The sequence below is a fragment of the Chrysemys picta genome, chromosome 2, assembly GCF_011386835.1.
Source record: "Chrysemys picta bellii isolate R12L10 chromosome 2, ASM1138683v2, whole genome shotgun sequence".
NCBI lineage: Eukaryota > Metazoa > Chordata > Testudines > Emydidae > Chrysemys > Chrysemys picta.
This window is the reverse complement of record NC_088792.1, coordinates 275073830-275096132: the sequence shown is the minus strand read 5'-3', so window position 1 is coordinate 275096132 and position 22303 is coordinate 275073830. Positions and strand designations below refer to the sequence as shown.

Here is a 22303-nt window from a genome sequence, read left to right as displayed (position 1 = left end):
ATTCCTTTTTCTGTCTGTCGTTAATAAATCTTGTGTGGGGATTGCAAGCTGTTCCTCCCTAGTGAGGAAAACCCTGCACCCTCCAAGGGGAGGTGTTGAAAGGCATTATGGAGCCCAAACTACCCACTCAGGCTTGGGTAAAGGGTAGGGGCAGGGTTGTCCTGGCTCAGTGAGATATATTGTAGAAGGCAGGAGACAAGTGGATACAAATCAAAGGGTATTTAGGGCATGAGGAGCTTTTTGCTAGAGGAAAGGATCCCGCTGTGTTTTACGTTTCCTGAATGATTAAGTTTTTGTCTCTCCTTCATTTTGGGTCTTTGACACACATGACACCTCATATTTGGGCCCTGAAGGTTCAGAGGTGCGGAAGAGAAGGAAGGAACAGGACGGATGTATATGTTTGTGTGCGCGCGCACACACACACACACACACACACACTTTCTAAACACTTCTAAATAAGGAGGCAGTTGTGTATTAATTCATTATTTTTGCAGTTATTTATTCCCTTTAAAGTGTAGCTGTAGCATTTCTGCCGGGAACCCTTGTACAGCCAAATCCTACATTTACATTTGTTATAAAGCTAGCATAACTCAAAGGCTTCTTGACCCCAACCAATTGCACCTTCCCAACAAATTTCTAAATACCACAGAAAATGATACTTACAAATACAGCTCTGGCAGTTACATACATAATGAAATCACAGTTTGAAATGATATATGTGTATGAACAAGGCTGTGCTTGGATTTAATTTGTAATACTGAGCATTCTATTCCCATCATTTTAATACGCTGCTCTTAAAGTACCTGGCACTTTTTGGTCTTCCAAAACAAAACAAAACGCAGGGGGTGGGGAATCAGTGGCTTAATTTAAAATATTGCATAGTATTTGAGCGCGGTAACTTCCCACACTGCCTATATACAATACAATGCTAGTGATCATATTACTGACAGTGACGAACAGAATGCAATGTGCTTGTATTTTAATTATGTAACACAGAAGACCCATATAGGGGCTTCAACAGCAAGGATCAAACCTGGGACCTCTGGAGCTAAATGACAAATGTCTGTTATCCAAGGCTGTAGCAGGCTCATGAATCTCTAGGTGGCTTAGCCACCACTAGAGGGGGACAGAGCGCCACTTCCATCAAGCAGGGGTTACAATTTCATATACATTTCTCAGTGTTTTAAGTTATAATTGACTCAGTGCAAAGGCACCTCGTTTAAGTTATATATTGGGTACTTTTATTTTTGCATCAGATGTTCTTATTGCTTTAAATGGATCCAAACCACTGAGGCTTGTGCCTTCAATCCTTACAGTGGTAAAGTGCCCACAGAGGGCGAGACATCATGATTTACTGATCTCAAAGCCAACTGGAGGTTTGCTGCTGATGGCAGCAGGAACAGACCCTCAAACTCCACACACACCTCTCCTCATACAAGTACATGAATGTCCCTGGGATTATGTGCATGGAGTGAACAGGGTTTGGGCCAAAGGGCCTTGTCTTTGCCCTCCCCCAGCACAGAGTATTTTAGCTTTATCTTTGCTGTAGAACGTAGCACCAAAAGAATTCTAGCACCAGCTCAGAGATTGGTATTTCCTCCCTAGCATTATTATTGTGTTATTTGTATTACTGTAACACCTCAAGGTCCCAACTGAGATCAGCATCCCATCGTGCTAGGGCACTGTATAAACAGATAGCAAGAGACAGTCCTGCCTCAAAGAGCTTATAGTCTAAATTAACTAGACAGCCAAAGCATAGAGAATAAGATTCTTCTTGTGCCTATTTCACAGATGGGGCAATTGAGGCACAGAGTGATTAAGTGACTTGTCAAAGGTCACAGGAAGCTTGTGGCAGAGGCAGGAAGTGAACCCAGATGTCCTCAGTCTTACACCACAAGGTTAATCTTTCTCTCGAAAGTATATTAGGAGAAGGTCTCCATCTCAAACCACAACTGGAGTTTACCTGCGTTCACTGTTATTCTCTCAGTTGGAGTTCTGGTACAAATGAAACACAGAATTGTCTTGACAAAAGCTCTGTGGCTGATAGGCATTCACTTCGCTTGGGAACAGCCATATCCTGGAGATGATGGGCGTGTATCAGTTCACAATCGCATCTTTCAGCCATTGATGTAAACAGTGCGTCCCATCCACAGCCAACAGTTCATTCTGGCATCTCTAATGTTTAGCTAATCACAACATGAAAAAAAAGATAAACAAATGCACCCTGGAGCATGATTCTGGTTATGTTATATCCTTTGATCCTTTTGCCTGGTCCTCTTTTTGCCATTGTAAGTGTCTAGCAAAATACGTTATGGCGCACTACATAGGTGTGTGTATATATCCAAACAAGTGCCCAGTGTTATGTACATGGGTTTACAGATTAGCCTGAATCAGAACACTGGATTCAAACTCTCTCAGACTTTGGGAAAGTTTAGCTCCTGATCTCCACTTCATAGCTCAGGTACAGCTAGTGCGAGAGATGACCTGGAAGCATAGACGCAAATCTCTTCACCCTGTGGAGGCCTTTGGATCAGGGCTCAACTTCTTGGCTCTGGGCACTCTGCGTTATAGCACCATAAATCTTTTATGGTGCATTATGGAGTTTTAAGTGGAAAAATGCATGCTCCTGTGGGTGTGGTACGAAGGTTCATGAGCATTGATTTGGGATGATTGGCACAACTCACACCTGTCCCCCAGCTCCCCCGGACAGCAGCCCTTGCAGTCACTGACTTCTAGGACTTTGACATTCCTTGGCCCCTGGACATTTCATGGGGGGTGGCGGGGTGATGTGGCTCTTTGCACCTGCTCCTCAGCTAGTGCACCCAGGCAGGAATCAGGTGCAAGCGGGTTAGTTTTCTGGAGCTTGTCTATACTAGAAATGCCACAGCAGCACTACTACAAATACTGCCTACGCTGCTGGGAGGGGTTATCCCATCGGCAGAGGGAATCCAACTCCCCGACAGGTGAAGTCTGGAAGAATGGACAAATTCTTTTGTCAACCTAATGCTGTCTACACTGGGGGGTTAGGTCAGCATAACACCGCTCAGGGGTGTGGCTTTTTCACAACCCTGAGCGACATAGTTAAGCCAAGAATTTTCTAGTGTAGACCAGGCCACGGTGAAGCCTCAGAAAGAACTAATAGCAGGGTCTATACATTGAGGAATGACTGACTGCTAAGGGGAACTGAGATTGGGGCTAATCCTCACTTCCTGATACAAATGTATGGACCAGTTGCCCCAGAAGAACACCTATTGCGGGGCACTGAGAGTTTTTCCAGAATAAGGGTTAAGTAAAAGTAACTGCATCAGGATTGAGCCCAGTGAAAAGCCAACAGCAGCGCCTCAGCTGGTGTAGCCTGGTATAGCTCCATCAATCTGGCTGAAGGATCTGCCCCAGCAGCTCCGGCTGGGATTTGCAGTGGGTTGGGGGCCAGATTTTGTTTAAAGGTATTTAGCTGCCTAGCTCCCATTGATTTCATTGGGAATTAGGCACCTAAATATCTTTTAAAATCTTGGAAGTCACCTCTTCAGATACAGACAGGCTATCAGGAACTCGAATCACAGGGAGGGTAGGGACTGATAGCTTAAGTAATCATGGTGCTGTGGACAAGGAGATGGCGAAAACTGTCTGAGGCAATAGACACCCCTCCCCAGCAGAAAGGTTATAAAAGGTTAGTAGCAGGGCAGTGAGAAGGAGAAAGAGAGAAGTTACAGGGATATGCTTTGAACTGAGATGCTCTAGAGAGTCCCAGAAAAGTCTCTCCTCCGAATGTCTTTCTAAGGGCAATATTCATCCCAGTTTTTAATTTGTGTCCACAGGTTTTTTTTTCCCTAAGTGCAATTTAGTTCTAGTTATAAAATATTATTTACATAGGAATTGCATCAACTGGACACTAGGGCTAGGATTTACAGATTTGGCATTGAGGATGAGATTTTTTTCCCCCTATGGCTAAACTACCTTGGCCTATTCACACTCGGTCATTTATAGCCAGATGCAGAGAGACCGTTGACAAACGAATGCAAAAGACATGAACTGCTGCAATATACGAGAGTCCTCTAAAATCCCTGGTGTATTGGGACTGGAAGTCAGGGCGAGAGCATGTGCCAGTGATGGACATTGTTGCCTGGAATGTTAGTGACTGGCCTTTTCTTCTCTCCGCCAGTATTTGGGCTTTCCACCACTTTTGGAGAATTTTAAATAGATTTTTATTTTAAGTTTGCAAGCAACAGCCAGCAGCCAATGCAGCTGTGAAGCCGGGGTCAAAACATTTTCCACTCCATTCATGTACACTCATCCGTGGAGTGGATAATAAGGTGATGAACCAGATTCTCCCATAGGCTATGCCGATTTTAAACTAGACTGGAAGCGTAATGTGGGTATAAATTACATTTACTCAGCTGCTCCAAGAGCCCTCCGTGTGAATGAGAACCGGCCTTGAAGAGTTTAGCCTTGCCTCTTGGTAACAAAAGGAAAATCAGTACCCATTTTTCCAGCTAAGAGAAGGCAAATTCCTGAATCTTGTCTAGGCCCAGGCCTAATCCGTTGGTAGCCACAGTGTAGCTACACCATTGCTGAAAAACACCTCTACCTCGATATAACGCTGTCCTTGGGAGCCAAAAAATCTTACCGCATTATAGTGAAACCACGTTATATCGAACTTCCTTTGATCCACCGGAGTGCGCCCCCCTGCCCCGACCCCCCGGAGACTGCTTGACTGCGTTATATCTGAATTTGTGGTATATCGGGTCGCGTTATATCGAGGTAGAGGTGTAGTATGTACTAATTCTCCTAGCCTATAAGCCCCCTTTGGGCATTAAACTGCTGGCACAATGCATGTCTTTGATGCTCTTTTAACATGTTCACCATCCCTGGTGCACCAATGCCAACAGGCAGGTCATTTAAATCATGACATCTGAGCAATGTGGCTCAATAGATACATTTGATCATACAGGCACTAACAATGAAGGGGAACCTCTGGCCCTCATTAATGGACAGAAGTCTGCTATAGCGGAAAATTCTGCCCGTTTAAAAGTCTCTAAATATAGTAGGATAAACAAAGGTAACTTAATCCTGACTTTGAGAAACAAATGTTACATTGGCACTGGATGGAAGATTCTCCTTTATTTTAAAACCTCTGTAAAATCAGAGCAGTGGTTCACCCCAGCATTTGGGCAATTTAATTCGCTATTTCAGAGTAATCGTGGTAATGTGCCAAGTTAGCAAAGATGTCGTTAGGGTTCTTGCAACTCAGGTTGCAAAAGCAGGCATTGATCCACAGGATTTTCTGGAAAAATCCAGTTCCATCTGGGCACTCAAACCTCACTTCAATAGTCTTCGACTTGTACGGAGAGCAGCACCTGTTGTCTGTGCAGACACCACAGTATTTTGGCCTGTATGTACTTTTGCTCGCGCAGCCCGATATGGTGTAGTTCATTGGTTCATCTGCCCTATACACGGCCAAGCATTTCTTCCCAGGCTAGATTGGGAGAGAGGACAGAAAGAGAAGCAAAGATTAATTTTCATTGCTTGGTACTCCCAGATACTACTTTGTCCCCCGTAGGCAACACTTCCCTGAGGGTGGCAATAAAGATGGTCAAAAATAGAAAAGAATTAGTGAAAAATGTTGACATTTCCAAATGGTTTCAAATTCACAGGATTCAAAACAAGTTTGCATTTCAAATATGTTTTTTTTTTAAATTCCAATTTTTAAAATTTCTTTTTCTCACCCATCCCCCAGAGTGTGATGAAATGAATAATGCCCACGGTTCATTTCTTTTCGTTTTTTCATTTTTTCCCCCTTCTTTTTTCCACTCTAATTTTTCTAAACTTCTTCTACTTTGGAAAAGTGACCGATTTATTTATTTTTGCTTCTCAGATACTTTTCCAAAGTTGGAGAAATTTTGAAAAGTTCAAGTAGGAAAAGGAAAACATGAAGAGACAAAAAAGAAACTCAACATCTCAACTCTCCTCATTTTGAGCATTTTTCAGCTTTTGAAAAAACAAAATTTGAGTCAAAGCTAAACAAGCATTTGTTTCATTTCAGATTTTCCCACAGAAAACAATTGAAAAATTTAGTCAAAGTATTTTTTCTCACGAAAAAACTAGCGTTTGATAAAAAGCAATGGGAAAATTTCTCCTACTGATACATTTCTCCCAACTCTAATTAGCAGAGTGAGGTTAGCATTGCCATACCAAATACCGCCCTATGCAGAGAGCCAACACCCTTTAAATCCTGCATAAGCCCTCATTTCAACATATGAACATAGGCACTTGCCGATGGTTGCATGTTTTTTGCAACATTTCTCAAGAAAAAAAAGCACATATTTTGTTTCAAGCCGTTTTAAGGCCCAAAAATCTAGCTGCTCAAAAGTTGTTCACAAAATGGCAATTTTTGCCTCAGAGCATAAAAATCTTTCCATGTGTTATTGCAAAGACAAATCAAAGGGAAAGTCTTCAGTGATGAAATGCTGACATTTCCTGCTGAAAACTAGGGCTGTCCCCCTTGAGTGTGGAAAAAAATATTCACAGCTCGTTTTGATTTTCACAACACAGAAAAATCAAAGTAAAATGTAAAATCCCCTCTAATTTCAAGGACTTTTAACTCCATCGCGCCCCTCCCCCACTTTCTCACAGAATATTCCACACACCTGTCTCTTGCAGGTGCTCCAGATTTATGTGCATGGACTTACAAACTCACTCGTGCCAAGCTGGATGCTTCCAAATGGCATAGCTTACACCAGTGGTTCCCAGCCTATTATATGCAGATGTCTGTGTGTTATGTGGGCTGCACCCACACAATATATACACTACTTGTATGGCCCTGAGGATGTCACATGGGCCGCAGCTGTGTGTGATTGGGCCGCGAGTGGCCCCTGGACTGTGGGTTGAGAACCACTGGTTTACACCTACAGAGAGCACTGCATCACCACTTTCCTGCTAGCCCAGTCACAGGCACATCTGAACAAGTGGCTGGCATGCTGCTGTCATCTGTAGGGAGTCCCTGGCAGAAATCTTCCCCCAATGGGAGTTATTTCCATCCTGCAATGGAGGAATGGGGTCCCTACTGGTCCAGGGAGGAGAAATTACACCTATTTGCACCAGCCAGAGTGTATTTAGGCCACAGGCTGCAATTGCTAATCAGCAGGTCGGTGTTTCCTTATTCCTCATCCCATTCATTGTCAGAAGATCCACCTTATTATTACACTCTCCAGCAAGTAGCTCTCAGTGCCCCGCTCCTGGGCAGGGAGGGGCAACCAATCAGCGAACTAACAGGCGAGTGGTGAAATGGGCCCACCTTAATGTGTTTGGTTATATCCACCTCGCAGGGCCGCAAGTTGCAGAGGCGACTCTCTTTCAGGAGCCGGCACTGGTCGTTGTCATTGGAAATTCTCGTCGAGATCCCCAGCCCGCAGGTTTTCGAGCAGAGGCTCCAGGGTGAGGTGTGAATGATGCAGTTTTTCTGCCAGGATTCATTCTCTCCTTCGTAAGCTACAGATCAAATTTGGATGATATCATTTTACCCCACAAACATCCTTTCTAAGGCTCATTCTAACTGCCAGGCCAATACACTGAATGACAATTAAATCAAATGGAAAGGGCTCCGTTTTCCTGCTCTGCTCTGTTCGCTCATCCCAGGTGACCTCCTAGATTGTGATGTCTTTGGGACAGGGGTTGCCTCCTTTATTTGCCTGTATAGTACTTAGCACAATGGGGCCCTGGTCCTAGACTGGGGCTCCCACATTCTGCCACAATACGAACAATTAACAATGGAAACACGCACCAGTCAGTGTAGGAGTGAGATGAGATTTGAGCTCATTGTGAAAGTTTATTTCTGTACCGATTCAGCTGACTCAGGGAATGGTCCGCAGTCTTTGTGGAGGGCTGGAGTAGCCCAGAGCCTTTCATTTGTAGATAGGGCTGAGGGAATAGTCCACAGAGAACTTGGAAGGCACTCAGATTTACGGTGGGCTCAGGGTTTAATGTATTCGCAACCCTTAGCTCAGGTTTCCATGCAGTTTGCAGAACTGGGGCTGGTCTTATCTGTAATACAGTACAGCCTCCAGGCCCCAACAGAGAAAGAAGCCCCATTGTGCTGTACAAACACAAAGTAAGAGACAGTCCCTGCCCTGATGAATGTATTTTCTAAATAGACAAGACAGACAAAGGCTGTATTAGGAGAACTAAGTGACTTGCCCAAGGCCACACAAGGAGTCGGACAGAGGCAGGATTTGAACCCAGATCTAGAGACCCATCCAGGACCTTAATCACACTTTTTGGGGGTTCAAGGTTGTTTGATGAAAAGGAAGGACACAAGTCTAATCCATAGGAAACCTGGGCTCAAGTCCTTGCTCCACCACAGACTTCCTGTATGACCTTCAGCAAGTCCCTTAGCCTCTCTGTGCCTCAGTTCTCCATCTGTACAATGGGGATAATAGCAGTATGCTACCTCATTGGGTGTTATGAGGATAAATACACTACTAAAGACTAAAGGGGAGGTGTCCAGCTGCCAAGGTAATGGGGGTTATCAGTACCTAAGGGAGCTTTGGGCAGTCACCTCTCTACCTGTTTTCTCAGCTAACATGCTATAGCTGGTGCTCGTACAATCCAGCCTATTATGGCAGGCTGCTCCATGCACTCCAGAGAGCAGGTTAGTCAGACATGGTGATGTTGCAATGCAATGGGAGTGCGGCACACTACACTGCTTCATGTGGCAGCAGCAGAATGCAGTACCACAAGGGTTAATTGGCGGGGGGAGCCCTGTACTGCAGTTTGGACCCACGCTGTCCTGAAGTCTGGGGGGAGTTCAGATTATGGGGTGTACTTTAGGCCAATATAGTGATAGGCACCAATCCCAATCCAGATTGTCTCAAAATTCAAGGCTGCGTGGCTTTGGAATGAGCCTGTTTCTGGGTATGTCTACACTGGAGTTGGAGGTGTAATTTCTGATCGAGGTCGTATTCTAAGAATTGGTGTGCAGCCATGGCAGCGCGAGCGGCGGGAGGGGCTAGTTGCACCTGGACGATTCTGTCCAAGACCCTAGGCCGCTGTGTTGACAAACTCTTGGATTCAGATGCCTAAGCGTGAATGTGACATGGGCAGAGTTAAATGAGGAAGAGGTCTGTTGCACTTTCCCCATACTAGAAGTATTAGCTTCAGTGACAGCTCCCCTTTTCCCCTCCCCCCTCCTTTGCTGTGGTGAATGCAATTGTCAGTAGCACTTGGGCATTTTGCAGAAACCTGTCCAGCAGCTGTGCTACAGGGTTTGAACACAGCAGTGGCCTGCACGTAACCCACTCTGCAGGGTGAGTTACACAGCACTCGCTCTGCCTGATTCACAGAGGGTAGGAGCCTGCTGCAGCTGCCAACTAGGGGGGACTTAATTTTTTAGTTCAAGCTGCAGAGGCTGGCAGTCCCGGGTTCCATTCCCCGTGATGACCAAGGCGATGCCCATTAACCACACACACACACACACACACACACACACACACTCTACCTGCGGAGGAGATATGTCGTAGAGATGTCTTCCTGATCTTCTTTGAGTCATCACAGATCCACTGCTCGCAGCACTTGCCTGCTATCTTAATTTGCTTTGGGTTTGGGCACCAGACGAGCGGGGGGCGTGAGCTGGTGCACAGTGGCAGGCAGCCCACAGCCCCATTAATGCATGTGCAATTGTACTTGCAATTGGGCTGGAAGGTCTCACCATTCTTATACCGGATTCCATTAAGTACACAGCCCACGCCCATAATTTCTAAAAGGGGGGGGGCAGGGAAGAGAGAGAGAGAGAAAGAGAGAGAGAAAACACCTTGAAGATCATGAACGGTATTCAGAATAACACGTTTTTTTAATGGGGAACTCCCCAGACTGACAGGGCCAAAATTTAAGTGCCAGCACCATTCTGCTGCAGAACAAAGCAGGTCCATATAATTTTAGGCCTTATTATTACTAATAGGGTAGCTCCCCCTTATGAAGCACGAATGTGGCAGTTTCCTTCTCAGAGATCTGAACAACATATTTTATTCCTTGTTGGATCTGCCAGGAGTCACATATGCATCCACGGAGCTTTTCTTTAAGGTTCAAGTTCCCTTTACAAACAAGCAAACAGACACAAAAGGACTGTAATAATGATCCAGAAAATTGCAGCTTAGAACTGCAAAGTTTGGGGCTATGACTGTTGAGTGCTCTAGTATTTTATAGGACGTGAAGGAATTCCCAAACTGAGAGCCGGGAACAATAGAACTGCTGAGTTTTACCTGGCCTCGCGAATGCTCCGTGCAACTCTTACAGAAACAAATCAACACAGATGCTTTCGGAAACAGGGCAAAATACTGAATTTGCAATGAAAAGCAGACTTAGGCACGTTGTGGGAGATCTCTCATTCTGTAATGAAGGCTAGCTCTACAAGGCTCTGATCGGAATCAATTGGCAGTCAGGAGCTTGTATAGCAAGGTAAAGCTGCAATTGCATAATTAGTCACACGGAGGCAGTGTGCTACATAAAGCATTGCTGTCTCCCTTCTATTCTCTTCATTGATGAAGATATTCTTGCTTTGGAACTATCACACAGTTTTAATGTTGGTTAAAGATGGGCTTGAACCAAACCTCACTTCAACTGCCAGGTGATTTGAAACTTTAGATTCACATTTTGCAAAAACCTCTTATTTTTAGAATGGATTGAACAAAATCCCTGAATCCAATGTCCCCGGTCCCCCCTCAATTTGAGTTGTTTGAAATCCAAATGCAGATTCAAGATGCTGTGTCCTGTGCCCACCTGCAGTTCTGAAGAGGGTGTTTCTGAGTGAGAGCACAGAGACAAAACTCAGACAGCGAATTCCAGTGATACGCTGCAATCCTTGCAGACACACTATCGGGGAGCAAGTCCGTGGTTTCAATTTGCTGGGGGATTTGTTGCAAACCTTTCCCCCTGATTTAAGCTCACACCGCCCTGTACCCCTCACACTGAGAGCTTCATTTGGAGTGATCCCAAAGCTCAAACATAAAAACCCATCCAAACCCTCAGAATCGTGAGGGTTTTGACTTGAAACCACACGCAGTCACTGCGTTTTCCATAGGTTTCACCCCAAACCTCAAACTCATCCCAACACCCATATATCTCCTTCAGGTGTTATATTATTATAAGATTATACTATATACATTGGACGGACATGACTGATCAGATGCATAATACTCTCAATGAGCAGGGACAGGCGCTGCCGCTGAATAAGGAGCTCTGCATGGCCTTTGCGTAAAATGGCCGATTCCTGGCACGTGCTGAGTGCGGTTAGTCCCCAGGGCCCCCAGTCCTCTGCAGATCGGTCCCCAAGTGTGTCTGCTGAAATGCATGGCGAATGGGTAGACAACCCCAAATAAGGAAGCAAGTGCCTTGAGAGCAGGGAAGGAGCCTGAAAGGAGTATGAAGGCCCTTAAGGGAACTGCCACATGAGAAACAGCTGTGTCCTAATCTCCTTGGTCAGCAGGAGACCCCTAACCTGCCTCTGCCTGGCCAGCCCCAGGGTTTGTAGGGTCCCTGGTGAGACTTGAACGGGGACCTCAATCTGCCGAGGGTGAGGAATCAGACCAAGAGATGACTGCCTCTCTGGTCCTCTTGGCAGGGCAACAGGCTGCATTCTCCTTTGGGCCCCACTGGCTGGGATGAGCAGCGGGTCTCCCTATGGCCCAGAGTCCCAAGCGTGCGCCTGTATTGCTTCAGTTTGAAGCCAGCCATGTGTATCTGCTAGCCAGTCAAGACATCTTCTCTGCCTACTCAACACCCTGAGCGTCACCTGCTGTTCCAGGTAATGCAAGAGCATACGGCTGCAAATCGAGAGGTAGGACTGGGCCTCCAAATGCTGTGTCCTTCTTACTCCTGACCACAGCCAACTCAAAGAGCAAGACCCCTATGATCACCTCTCAACTGTCCAACGGGCTGGAGGACCAGCAGATCTTTTTCAGGGGCAGGGAGAATGGAAGGTTTACAGTCAAGTATATCTTGACTTTAGTAAGGCTTTTGATACTGTCTCGCATGACCTGCTCATAACAAACTAGGCAAATACAGCCTAGATGGGGTTTCTATAAGGTGTGTGCATAACTGGTTGGAGCACCATTCCCAGAGAGTAGCTATCAGTGGTTCACAGTCAAGCTGGAAGGCCATATCAAGAGGGGTCCTGCAGGGATTGGTCCTGAGTCCGGTTCTGTTCAATATCTTCATCAATGATTTAGATAATGGCATGAGAGTACACTTATAAAGTTTGCGGATGATACCAAGCTGACAAGGGTTGCAAGTGCTTTAGAGGACAGGATTAAAATTCAAAATGATGTGGACAAACTGGAGAAATGGTCTCTGGGGGGAGGAGAGATGCAGACAAAGGCCAGGGTGGAAGCGCAAGGTAAAAAGTCTGGGGACCACTGCGTTAACCTCTGAGGCTAGGACAAGAAGCAATGGGCTTAAATTGCAGCAAGGGAAGTTTAGGTTGGACATTAGGAAAAACTTCCTAACTGTCAGGGTTGTTGAGCACTTGGACAAATTGCCTGGGGAGGTTGTGGAATCTCTGTCATTGGAGGTTTTTAAGAACAGGTTAGACAAACACCTGTCAGGAATGGTCTAGTTATTACGTAGTCCTGCCTTGAGTGCAGGGGAATGGACTAGATGACCTACTTCCAGTCCTACACTTCTATGATTCTATGTTAATAGACAAATCTTGGGTACATTCAGAGCAATAGGAGCTGCCAATGCTATTTATCTAAGCCAAAAATATATGTACATCACTTACGTGCACATACTCCTATTTCGTACCTAGGTCTGTCTCCACTGTAGTCACAGTACAAGCCCCTATGGAAGTCACAGGTATCAGCCTCCGTGCAGTTCTCTCCAATCTGTTTGGCGCACGCCTTGCAGCACTCGCAGCCGTCGGTGATCAGGCTGACCCCTGCTGGGCACCGAGGTGGCCATGTGGGACACTCGCATGGCCACTTACAGTACTGAGTCCGTGTGTAGCCCTCAGTCACGACGGTGACAGCAGGGGGCATGGTGGTGGAGTCCTGGGACACAGCCTACAAACGAACAAACAAGGCTCACAGTCCTTTCAGGAAGGGCTTTGAAAGGTTTATCCACTAATTAACCTATGTCAAGTTCAAAGGGACCGAGAAGGAATGACGGGATCACAGCAAAGAGCTATGGAGGTGGACCTCATTTGGAGAGCAGCCACCTCCCTCTTGTTGTGTAATCTCCATCACCAGCCTTGGGTAGAGGGTCAGGAGTTTGGAGAAGCACCAGCTTGGATGGCCTTATCTGAGTGATGCTCAGCCTTTTCCACATTGAGACCCTTATCTGACCCAGCTGGGATGTCTCTCCATTTAGCAATTGGGGGAGGGCAAAGAGGTTGTGACCCCCTGACACCTCTTCATGATCTGAAGGTCAAGGAGCCCTGGCTTATATTAAACTCCTGTTCTCCTGAGATCCCTGCCATTTTTCATTTACAGTAAAGCTTCAAATTTCCCCTTGTACAGTATTTCAAGACTTCAGTCTCCAATACTGACCCGCTGTGGAAGTGCATTGGCTAGCGAGAGGGGAAGATATGTTCGTTCGTTCTCGGTTACCCAAACATTTGGTTCTTGTTTTACCATGCTGGTTCGCCCATGCTGGTCCATGAATTCTTAGCTCCTCTCCCTCCCAGCCCCCGTCCCAATTGTAAAACAAGTCACAGACAATCAAATTCCTTGGCAGCATCCCACATCTATGCGGCTTTGATTTACTCTTGCTGTAACATTTACTTTAAACCCTATGGGAGGGCTCCATGAAAGTACGTAAGTCCCATTGATAGACACCACTGCGATCCACAAAACTGCTTGTGCTGCTACTTGGCACCCAAGTTTTTCCTCTGGGAATGCCTGGGTGCTTATCTCCTGCCTGAGCATGCGCACTGCTCCCTCACTCTAGGTATCCAGACCTATCTCCCACCTGAGCCCCAGAGCTATTCATAAGCCAGGAAAGATGGGTGTTTGGCCAGTGAAGTAACATGCAGGGGCCCAACCTGGTAGGCAGACAACCCCCATCAGAGCCTTTAGCCCAGTGGGTAGGGTACTCAGCCAGGATGTGGGAGCCCTTCCCCCCCCCCCCAGTTCAAGTCTCCTCTCTTCCAGAGGGGGACAAGGGATTTGAACTGGGCTCTACCACACCTCAAGTGAGTGCCCTAGTCATGGGGGCTATAAGATATTCTGGTGTAGGGCTTCCTCACTCTTTCCTATTAAAGCTGTTCCACTTTAGCTAAACAAGTCAACAATTACATATCATTTGGGCCAGTGGTTAGAGCACTAACTCCCTTTCTCCCCAGAGAAAGAAGGACTAGAACTGGGAGTCACCCACATCCTGGGTGAGCACCTTACCACTGGGCTAACGGCTATACAGGACGCTGTTTACCACCCCCACTGTTTTGTTTTGGGTCCCTCACACAACTTGGGTGGCCAAGCACCTGATTCAGGGGAGGCACCTCCCTGCAGCCTGGGCTTAGGCGCCTAGCTGCATGCGAGGGGTGGGGCTTAGTAGACCGTGATGGCTTCGTGGAGTGCAGTCCGAGAGGCCTGTCTCTCCCCATTCCTTGTATAGGGAGCCTCACTGCCTAACTCAGGCTTTGTGGATTACAGTGGTTTCCTGTGATTCCTTTTGTGGAGCTGGGCCTGTGTGACTTAGACCCTTATTCATCCGTGTCAGTGTCAAAAATACCATAGGTGTATTGCAGCCATCTCTGCCTAGTTGTGATTCACACTGAAGTCAGGTTGCTGTCACAATTGCATATTCCTCTTTGATGGGCTCTTGAGGCACTCACACTGCACCTGATGTTGCCTTGTTTTCTCTTTTCCCCCTAAGGCTCCACAAACAGCCGTTGGGAATTAAAGAGGTGAGCATCAGCCCCTGCCTCTTGGCACGTGGGTGAAATGCCCTGTACGTTGGAATAGACAAGTATCATTGTTTGGAGAGTTCCCCAAGTTACTGGGAATATGCAGACCTCCCAAAATGGAGCATGCTGAGGCAACAGATCGTGCAGTGAAGCTGCTGCCAGGGTTCCATTTCCCAACCTCCCCTTCTCTTACAGGTAAGAGTTGAACCAATATCCTGTGAGTGTGTAAAACCGAGAGTCTGTAAGCCTTCCTACAGCCAAGAAGAGGAGGGTGACATCGCTTTCCTCAAGCAGGAGAGAGGATGGGGTATGGAAGAGATGTGTGTAAAGCTCGACACTGCTCTATTATATAATGATGTCTCACTGCAGTAATGTATTAATGTAACCTCACATTGCAATGCGATATCTGGTTGTCCCAAGAGTATGGAGGGGCCCTCGGCTACTACAGTAGTTGAATGTTTCCTCAGCTGTTACAAGGTGGAAGATCACTGCACTAAGGTACTCAAGACAGAATCAGAACAGGAGACAGTCAATGAAGAGTCTATGAAAAAGTGTTTGTGCTGCAAAGTTAAGCCTTGAGAGATGGCTTCATGGCGCATTAAGGGCCGCTGTCCCATAGAACTCTAATGACAAGTATCTAATATATCCCATCCCGCTGTACTTTCCATTTGAAAAGACATATTAATTACCACTATTACCAATGCTGGCAATTCCAAATCCCAGCCAACCCATTGGTAAGGAAATTTTGCACGGCTGTCTGGGCCTACAGATTGCTCTCTTCCTTGTTCTACAACTTACTGATCTCAGCGAGTTGCCTTCTCAAACAGCCTGGTGGCATCCGCCTGCTCACTTCCCTTCTGTTTCATCACTACACATGGTGGCTTTGTAAAAACATCTCCCACCAATCAGAACTGGACAAGCTTCACTGGGCCTGGCTCTTAGAGGCCTCTAAACCCAGCCTCCATTTGTGCACATGCCAATCTGCAAACGCTTTCCAAGCAGCTCAACACACAAATGCGCTGTTGGAAAAGTGCGTGCATGGGCACAGAACGTCACTGGCACAAGGGAAGGGCAGGGTAAGGAAACCAGGCACTTGTGCCCATCTAGCCCGTCCCGGACCCAGGCAGGATTGTTCCCTACGTATATTCCTGTTTCAAATGCCTCAGGTACAGCTGATTGAAAAAGTTTTGTTAAAAAAATTCCCAATCAGAAAATGCCGATTTGGCAAAACGGAACCTTGCTGCGGAAAGGGCCAGTTTTGATGAATTTCTCAAGTTTCAAAATTGTGGAAACAAAAACTTCCTCCCCCCCCCCCCTTTTCTGGTTCACAATTGCTTTTTGTTTCGAAATTAAAGCTAAACCATTGGGGCTTTTAAAATTGGAACAAAAAAGCTTATCAATTGTCCAGAAACACTTTTTTTTTTTTTTTAATCCTTCAGAATGTCAGTTCACAGAAGTTTGAGATTTGGACTTTTCATCCCAATCTGGAAGGGAAAAAATTTCAAAATCTCAAAAATTTTCATGGGAGGGGAAAACTATTTCCCCAACCAGCCCTAGCTTTAAGTAATGGATCGTCCACTACTCCTCTAGAGGCAGACAATCCCACAGCTAAAGCCATCTCACTGTTTGGAGAGTTTCCTCAAGAGTAACACCAGACTCTCCTGTCCCTTGCATCTCATTACTCCACATTATGGACTTTGGCCAACACTCAGCAAGTCTTTTCTCGCTTTGGGGTAATTTGTTTGCCAGGGTAGCCTGTTCATGATCTCAAGATTTATTAAACACTTATAAGTCTGTTGTAGATACATGTGAATATACATATACGTATCTTAGATGTTAGTTACACTTTATTTAGAGGCCCAGTTAACACATCACTAATCACAGTCAATATATGTAATGTATTTGCTCTGGGCCCAATTCCCATTTCTACTAACATCCCTTTACACTGCTCTGCTCTTAGAGTTGGTATAAATTACATTTAAACCCATGCAAATAAAATACAAAATACGCCAGAGTGGCATCAAAGCAAAAATGAAAAAACAAAACAAAGCAGGCCCTTTACTTTAGCATTGCCTATTCCAACCTGCCTAGTTTCAATATGTACAGCAAGCTATCAAAAATCCTTTCAAATGAGATAAGTCTATTTGCATTGTTGTTAATCATTGGAACTGTTAATGGTCAAATCCAGATATAAAAAGAACTGATACAGCAACTCAATGAGTGCATTATCACAGCACAACCCTATAAGCAAATGCATTTGCAGCGAATTGCTGGTTTAGACAAGAGTGAGCCAGCAGATTGGCTGACAAAGGTTTCATCCTGTGCAGCTATGAAACTACAGCTCAGTTAACCTAAATAGCAAAGGGGAAAACAAACCTCAAACCATAGTTCTGCTGTTGTTAGTTCATAGAAGATCATTTTTATGTTATAATTTGTGCACGCCCCCTCTCTTTGTCCCCCACAGCGGGGCATTAAAAATGTCCACCTCTGACAATAGGTATCACACAGAGGCATCCTAGTTTCTGGCCATCCTTAGGATAGGAAATAACTGGGGTGGCTCCTAGCATCAGGTGTGGAGCTGAAGCATATGTACACCTCTACCCCAATAGAACGCTGTCCTCGGGAGCCAAAAAATCTTACCGCGTTATAGGTGAAACCGCGTTATATCGAACTTGCTTTGATCCGCCAGAGTGCGCAGCCCTGCCCTCCTGGAACGCTGCTTTACCGCGTTATATTCAAATTCGTGTTGTATCGGGTCACGTTATATCGGGGTAGAGGTGTAGTTGTTTGCTCAGACGCCATCAGTAAAATATAGATTATGCTGGAATTCCTTCAGAGCTCTAAGAACGCCTTGTTGCATGAATGTGCTGAAAGAGATGCATTAGCAGTGGGTCTGAGCACAGGCTCCAGTTCCTGGGATCTGGAGATGCTATGCCAGATTCAGGAGAATCTATCCATAAGGTAGGTAGATACAGCAGAACCTCAGAGTTACGAACACCTCAGAATGGAGATTGTTCGTAACTCTGAAATGTCCGTAACTCTGAACAAAACATTATGGTTGTTCTTTCAAAAGTTTACAACTGAACATTGACTTAATACAGCTTTGAAACTTTACTATGCGGAAGAAAAATGCTGCTTTTCTTTAGTTGTTTACATTTAACACAGTACTGTACTGTATTTGTGCTTTTTGTTGTTGTTGTTGCTGTTGTCTCTGCTGCTGCCTGATTGTGTGCTTCCAGTTCCAAATGAGGTGTGCGGTTGACTGGTGAGTTCGTAACTCTGTTATCCATAACTCTGAGGTTTGACTGTAAATACAAGGTTGAGTTAAGTACATCAGTCTCCAAAGACAATCATGTGGTGAAGGCGCTGGACTGGGACAAAAGAGAGGCTGCCAGATTTCTGCCTGAACTTGAGCAAATCACTTCAATCTCTCTGCCTCGGCTCCCTCTCTGTAAAAAGGGGGTGTTAATAATGCTCCAGTACCTCTCAAGGATGTTGTGAAGATAAATCCACCAGTGTATGTGAGGGGGTGATGTAACCCATGCTAACGCAAGGTGGCTCTGGCTAGGCCACAGATAGAGCTTTGAGTCTGCTAATGTGTCTGAAGTTGTCCCGAGTGACAGAGATCCACAGCAGTTCAATTCTCCATATAAGACACAACTCCCCTGCTCAGGTCGTAGATTCCTAGCATTTTAGGCCAAAGGGAACCATTAGGTCATCTAATCTGACCAGCTGTGTAACACGGGCCACAGAATTTCACCCAGTCACCAGGACTCAAACCTGGGACCTATGCATGTGAAAGCATGACCAGAGCCATTAACTTGAAGCCGGTAGCAGACTTTTAAACTTCACTATGCCATTATAGGGGAACAGAACTACATTGTGTTAGTGTGTGGGCTACACTCTGATTCAGAGCTCAAGTAGTAATGGAATGCTCCAGAACATCGTTCTGACACATTTTTGGGGAGCTGTAATGGCATTACAGTATGTCCGGTACTATCACTTACTTAGGGTTACCATACATCCGGTTTTTCCCGGACATGTCCGGCTTTTCGGCAATCAAACCCCCGTCCGGGGCGAATTGCCAAAAAGCCGAACATGTCCGGGAAAATGCCGTCCGGGCACTTCCCCTCCCGCGGCTGCTCTGCTCCTCCCCTGACTCTTCAGCTCTGTTTAAGAGCTGAGCACTACGGGCTTTTGGCAGCCCCCATGCCTCCGGACCTTGCACCGCCGGAGCCCGGGAGGGGAAGTGCCCGGCCGGGGGTGCAGGGTCCGGAGGCATAGGGGCTGCCCGAAGCCCAAGCGCTACCGGCTTCACGGTTTGCTGGGCAGCCTCCAGACCCTGCGCCCCCGGCTGGGCGCTTCCCCTCCCGGGCTCCTGCTGCACTGGGGAAGCGCCGGCCGGGGGCGCAGGGTCTGGGGGCTGCCCGGCAAACTGTGAAGCCGGTAGCGCTCGGGCAGCCCTTTTCTCGTGGCTGGGAGTGGGAGGGAGGAGGGGGCGGAGTTAGGGCAGGGTTGGGGCGGGGAAGGGGCGGAGTTGGGGCAGGGCTGGGGGTGGGAAATGGGCGGGGCCAGGACCCCATGGAGAGTCCTCTTTTTTTATTTGTTAAATATGGTAACCCTAACTTACTGGAAGTGTGTTCTGACACTTCTTTTTTTTAGGACTGGAGCATTGCTCTGCAGCTAAAGTTATACTTCCTGTGAGGAATTACAGTAGAACCTCAGAGTTATAAACAGAGTTATGAACTGACCAGTCAACCACACACCTCATTTGGAATTGGAAGTATGCAATCAGGCAGCAGCAGAAGGGGAAAAAAGCCAATACGGCACAGCACGGTGTTAAATGCGAACTACTAAAAAGTAAAGGGAAAGTTTTTTAAAAAAAAGATTGGACAAGGTAAGGAAATTGTTTCTGTGCTTCCTTGATTTAAATTAAGATGTTTACAAGCAGCATTTTTCATCTGTGCAGTAAAGTTTCAAAGCTGTATTAAGTCAATGTTCAGTTGTAAAAACTTTTGAAAGAACAACCATAATGTTTTGTTCAGAGTTACGGACATTTCAGAGTTACGGACAACCTCCATGCCTGAGGTGTTCGTAACGCTGAGGTTCTACTCTCACTGTGACACTCTGAATACCTTCCCCAACCGGAAGAAGAGCTCTGTGTAGCTCAAAAGCTTGTCTCTCACCAGCAGAAGTTGGTCCAATAAAAGATATTCCCTCACCCACCTTGTCTCTCTGGAGACTGATGTCAAACAACAGAACAGGTATCTTCTTCCTATTGCCCCAAAACACACCTCAACCTTACCATGGAAGAACCAGCTCTGGGGACCAGAGAGGAGCTCAGCCTCCAGCCTGTTCAGTCAGCTGCTGCAGCAAATTATCTATAATGCATTTAAGCATGTATTCAAAGACTCATCCATGTAGCACTTGAGAAATATAAAGGATGCCATTCAGTCCCCACAGTGGGGGCATGTTTTGTGATGCAGACAGTGACCCACTAATAATGGCTGTGAATAGATACTGTGGGTAGTGACACTTTATGAACACCTTGACAGACAGAACTCCTTTCACATACTCCACCTAATAGGCATCATGGTGGTTCTGGCTTTCATTCATTGCCATATTTTGATTTTAAAAAAATAAAACACAATACAATTTCAGATGCTAGTTGAGCTTTTAGAAATCCTTTCATTAGAACATCAGTACATGCTGTGTCCATAAGATTGGGTTGCAGAGCGATTTAAAAAGGCGGGCTAGGGGATAAGGTTGACTCCAAAGTCCCAAAGGGCTGAGTTCTTTGTCAAGAATATTCTGGAACCCTCAGCATGCCAAAAGCAATTTCTGTTTTCAGCTTTCAGTAATTATTTTGCATGATTACTCTCCAATCCTGTAGTCTGGGAATACGCCATCTTGGATGCACAGGCGAAAATATTTCAACACTAGTTATTTATGATTACTTCTGATTTTGTTTCTTCCAAGTTACCAGCCTGTGCTCATGTAAGGAAAACACAAGGCGCCTCTCACCCTGTTATGGCTGATCATTCTCTGTTAAGGTCACTCGTGACTTCTATTTGGCAGGCTCCAAGTGCCTTTTGCACCTGCGGAGAATAACACATCTCCAGCCAACAACAGCTAGTATTTAATATGTGCCCATTCCGGGAGGGAAGAAAGAGAAGATGATAAGTGATAGCATAACATGTTGATAGCATAACAGCCTCAGTGTTTATAATGGCCAAGCATTTTTATGTACAAGTCTTATTTAAAGAAACCAAGTAGATGGCAACCGTTCAGTGGTATGTCTTACATACTGGCGCTGCTTTTTACCAGTTCCCTAGGAAGCACTATTATTGTAAGTTAGTTTTATTTTTGAAACCTTGAAGGTCTGGGTTATTGTGCTAAAACTACTGTATAGCTTGGCTTTCAAGCCAGTCACAGCAATAACAGACGGCTTTTACACCAAGCATAAGGGAATCTCCAGCCTTCTTTCTTCAGTAGCAAAGTCCCAGGTTTACTGCAGTATCATCATTTTGCTTTAAGTTGTTATGGCCTTTTAAAACAACTTTATTCACTCAATTGCCTCCGTGTCGCTTGAGGTGTTCTTCTGTAATGTTGTTATTTCTAGAGATAAGCCTAGACCAAACCCTGAGTCACATGGGATATATGTAAGTGAGATATAACAATCTGCAGTGCCTCTTGATCACGTTAACAAGGAAAGGTTGTTTACCTAAAGAACATTAATACTTTGCACTTACTGGGTGAAAGCCTCAGCTAGTGTAAAGTGGGGGAACTCCAAAGTTCCCACCCTCTATATGTAGCCCCTTTCATGGGAAGATCTCTAAATTCTTTACATACATTAATTCAGCCTTGTAATATCACTGTGAGGAAGGCAAAGCTTTTTATCTCCATTGTACAGATGGGGAAATGGAGGCATAGAAAGGTTAGCATCACTTGCCCTAGATTATATTCACCATATCATTGACAGAGCTGAGACTAGGATCCAGGAGTCTGGACGGAGCTTGACAGTGCCTTGCTCAAATCACATTCTCAGACCCCTCTCCTGTTTTGCTCCTTGGGATGTAAATATTAATCACTGACACTCCTTTCAAGGTGCAGTTTGTTGCTCTAACAGGAGGATGTTGCTAGAGCTACCTGTGAATTTTGTAAAGACTAGATAGAGGTTCCCAAACTGGTCTGTGGAGCCCTTGCTGGTGATCTGTGGAGAGCTCGCTCTGCATGCATTTCCAGCTGTAGCCAGGTAATATTTATAGTAGGAATTAGTAGATAAAGGGTAAGGAACCAATGGCGGGAACTCAAGAGACCTGCAGGGTAGACCTATAAGAATAGTTTACACAGTTAGCATAAGGCCTTATAGCCTGAGTAGGAGTAGCTGCTCAATAAATTAGCATAAAT

General features: G+C 45.7%; 1 protein-coding gene across 1 annotated transcript in view; it reads right to left on the bottom strand.

Annotated features, from left to right (window-relative positions):
* Window positions 1-467: 467 nt before the first annotated feature.
* The window catches only part of CCN4 (cellular communication network factor 4), a 57310-nt gene continuing 35474 nt past the window's right edge, over window positions 468-22303 (bottom strand). Inside the window, exons 2-5 of the mRNA XM_024102673.3 lie at window positions 12770-13049; window positions 9494-9751; window positions 7295-7488; window positions 468-5476 (exon numbers count right to left, since the gene is read on the bottom strand). Of these exons, the coding sequence (XP_023958441.2) occupies window positions 5177-5476; window positions 7295-7488; window positions 9494-9751; window positions 12770-13049 (1032 nt within the window). The 3' untranslated portion in view covers window positions 468-5176. The remainder of the gene's footprint in view (window positions 5477-7294; window positions 7489-9493; window positions 9752-12769; window positions 13050-22303) is intronic.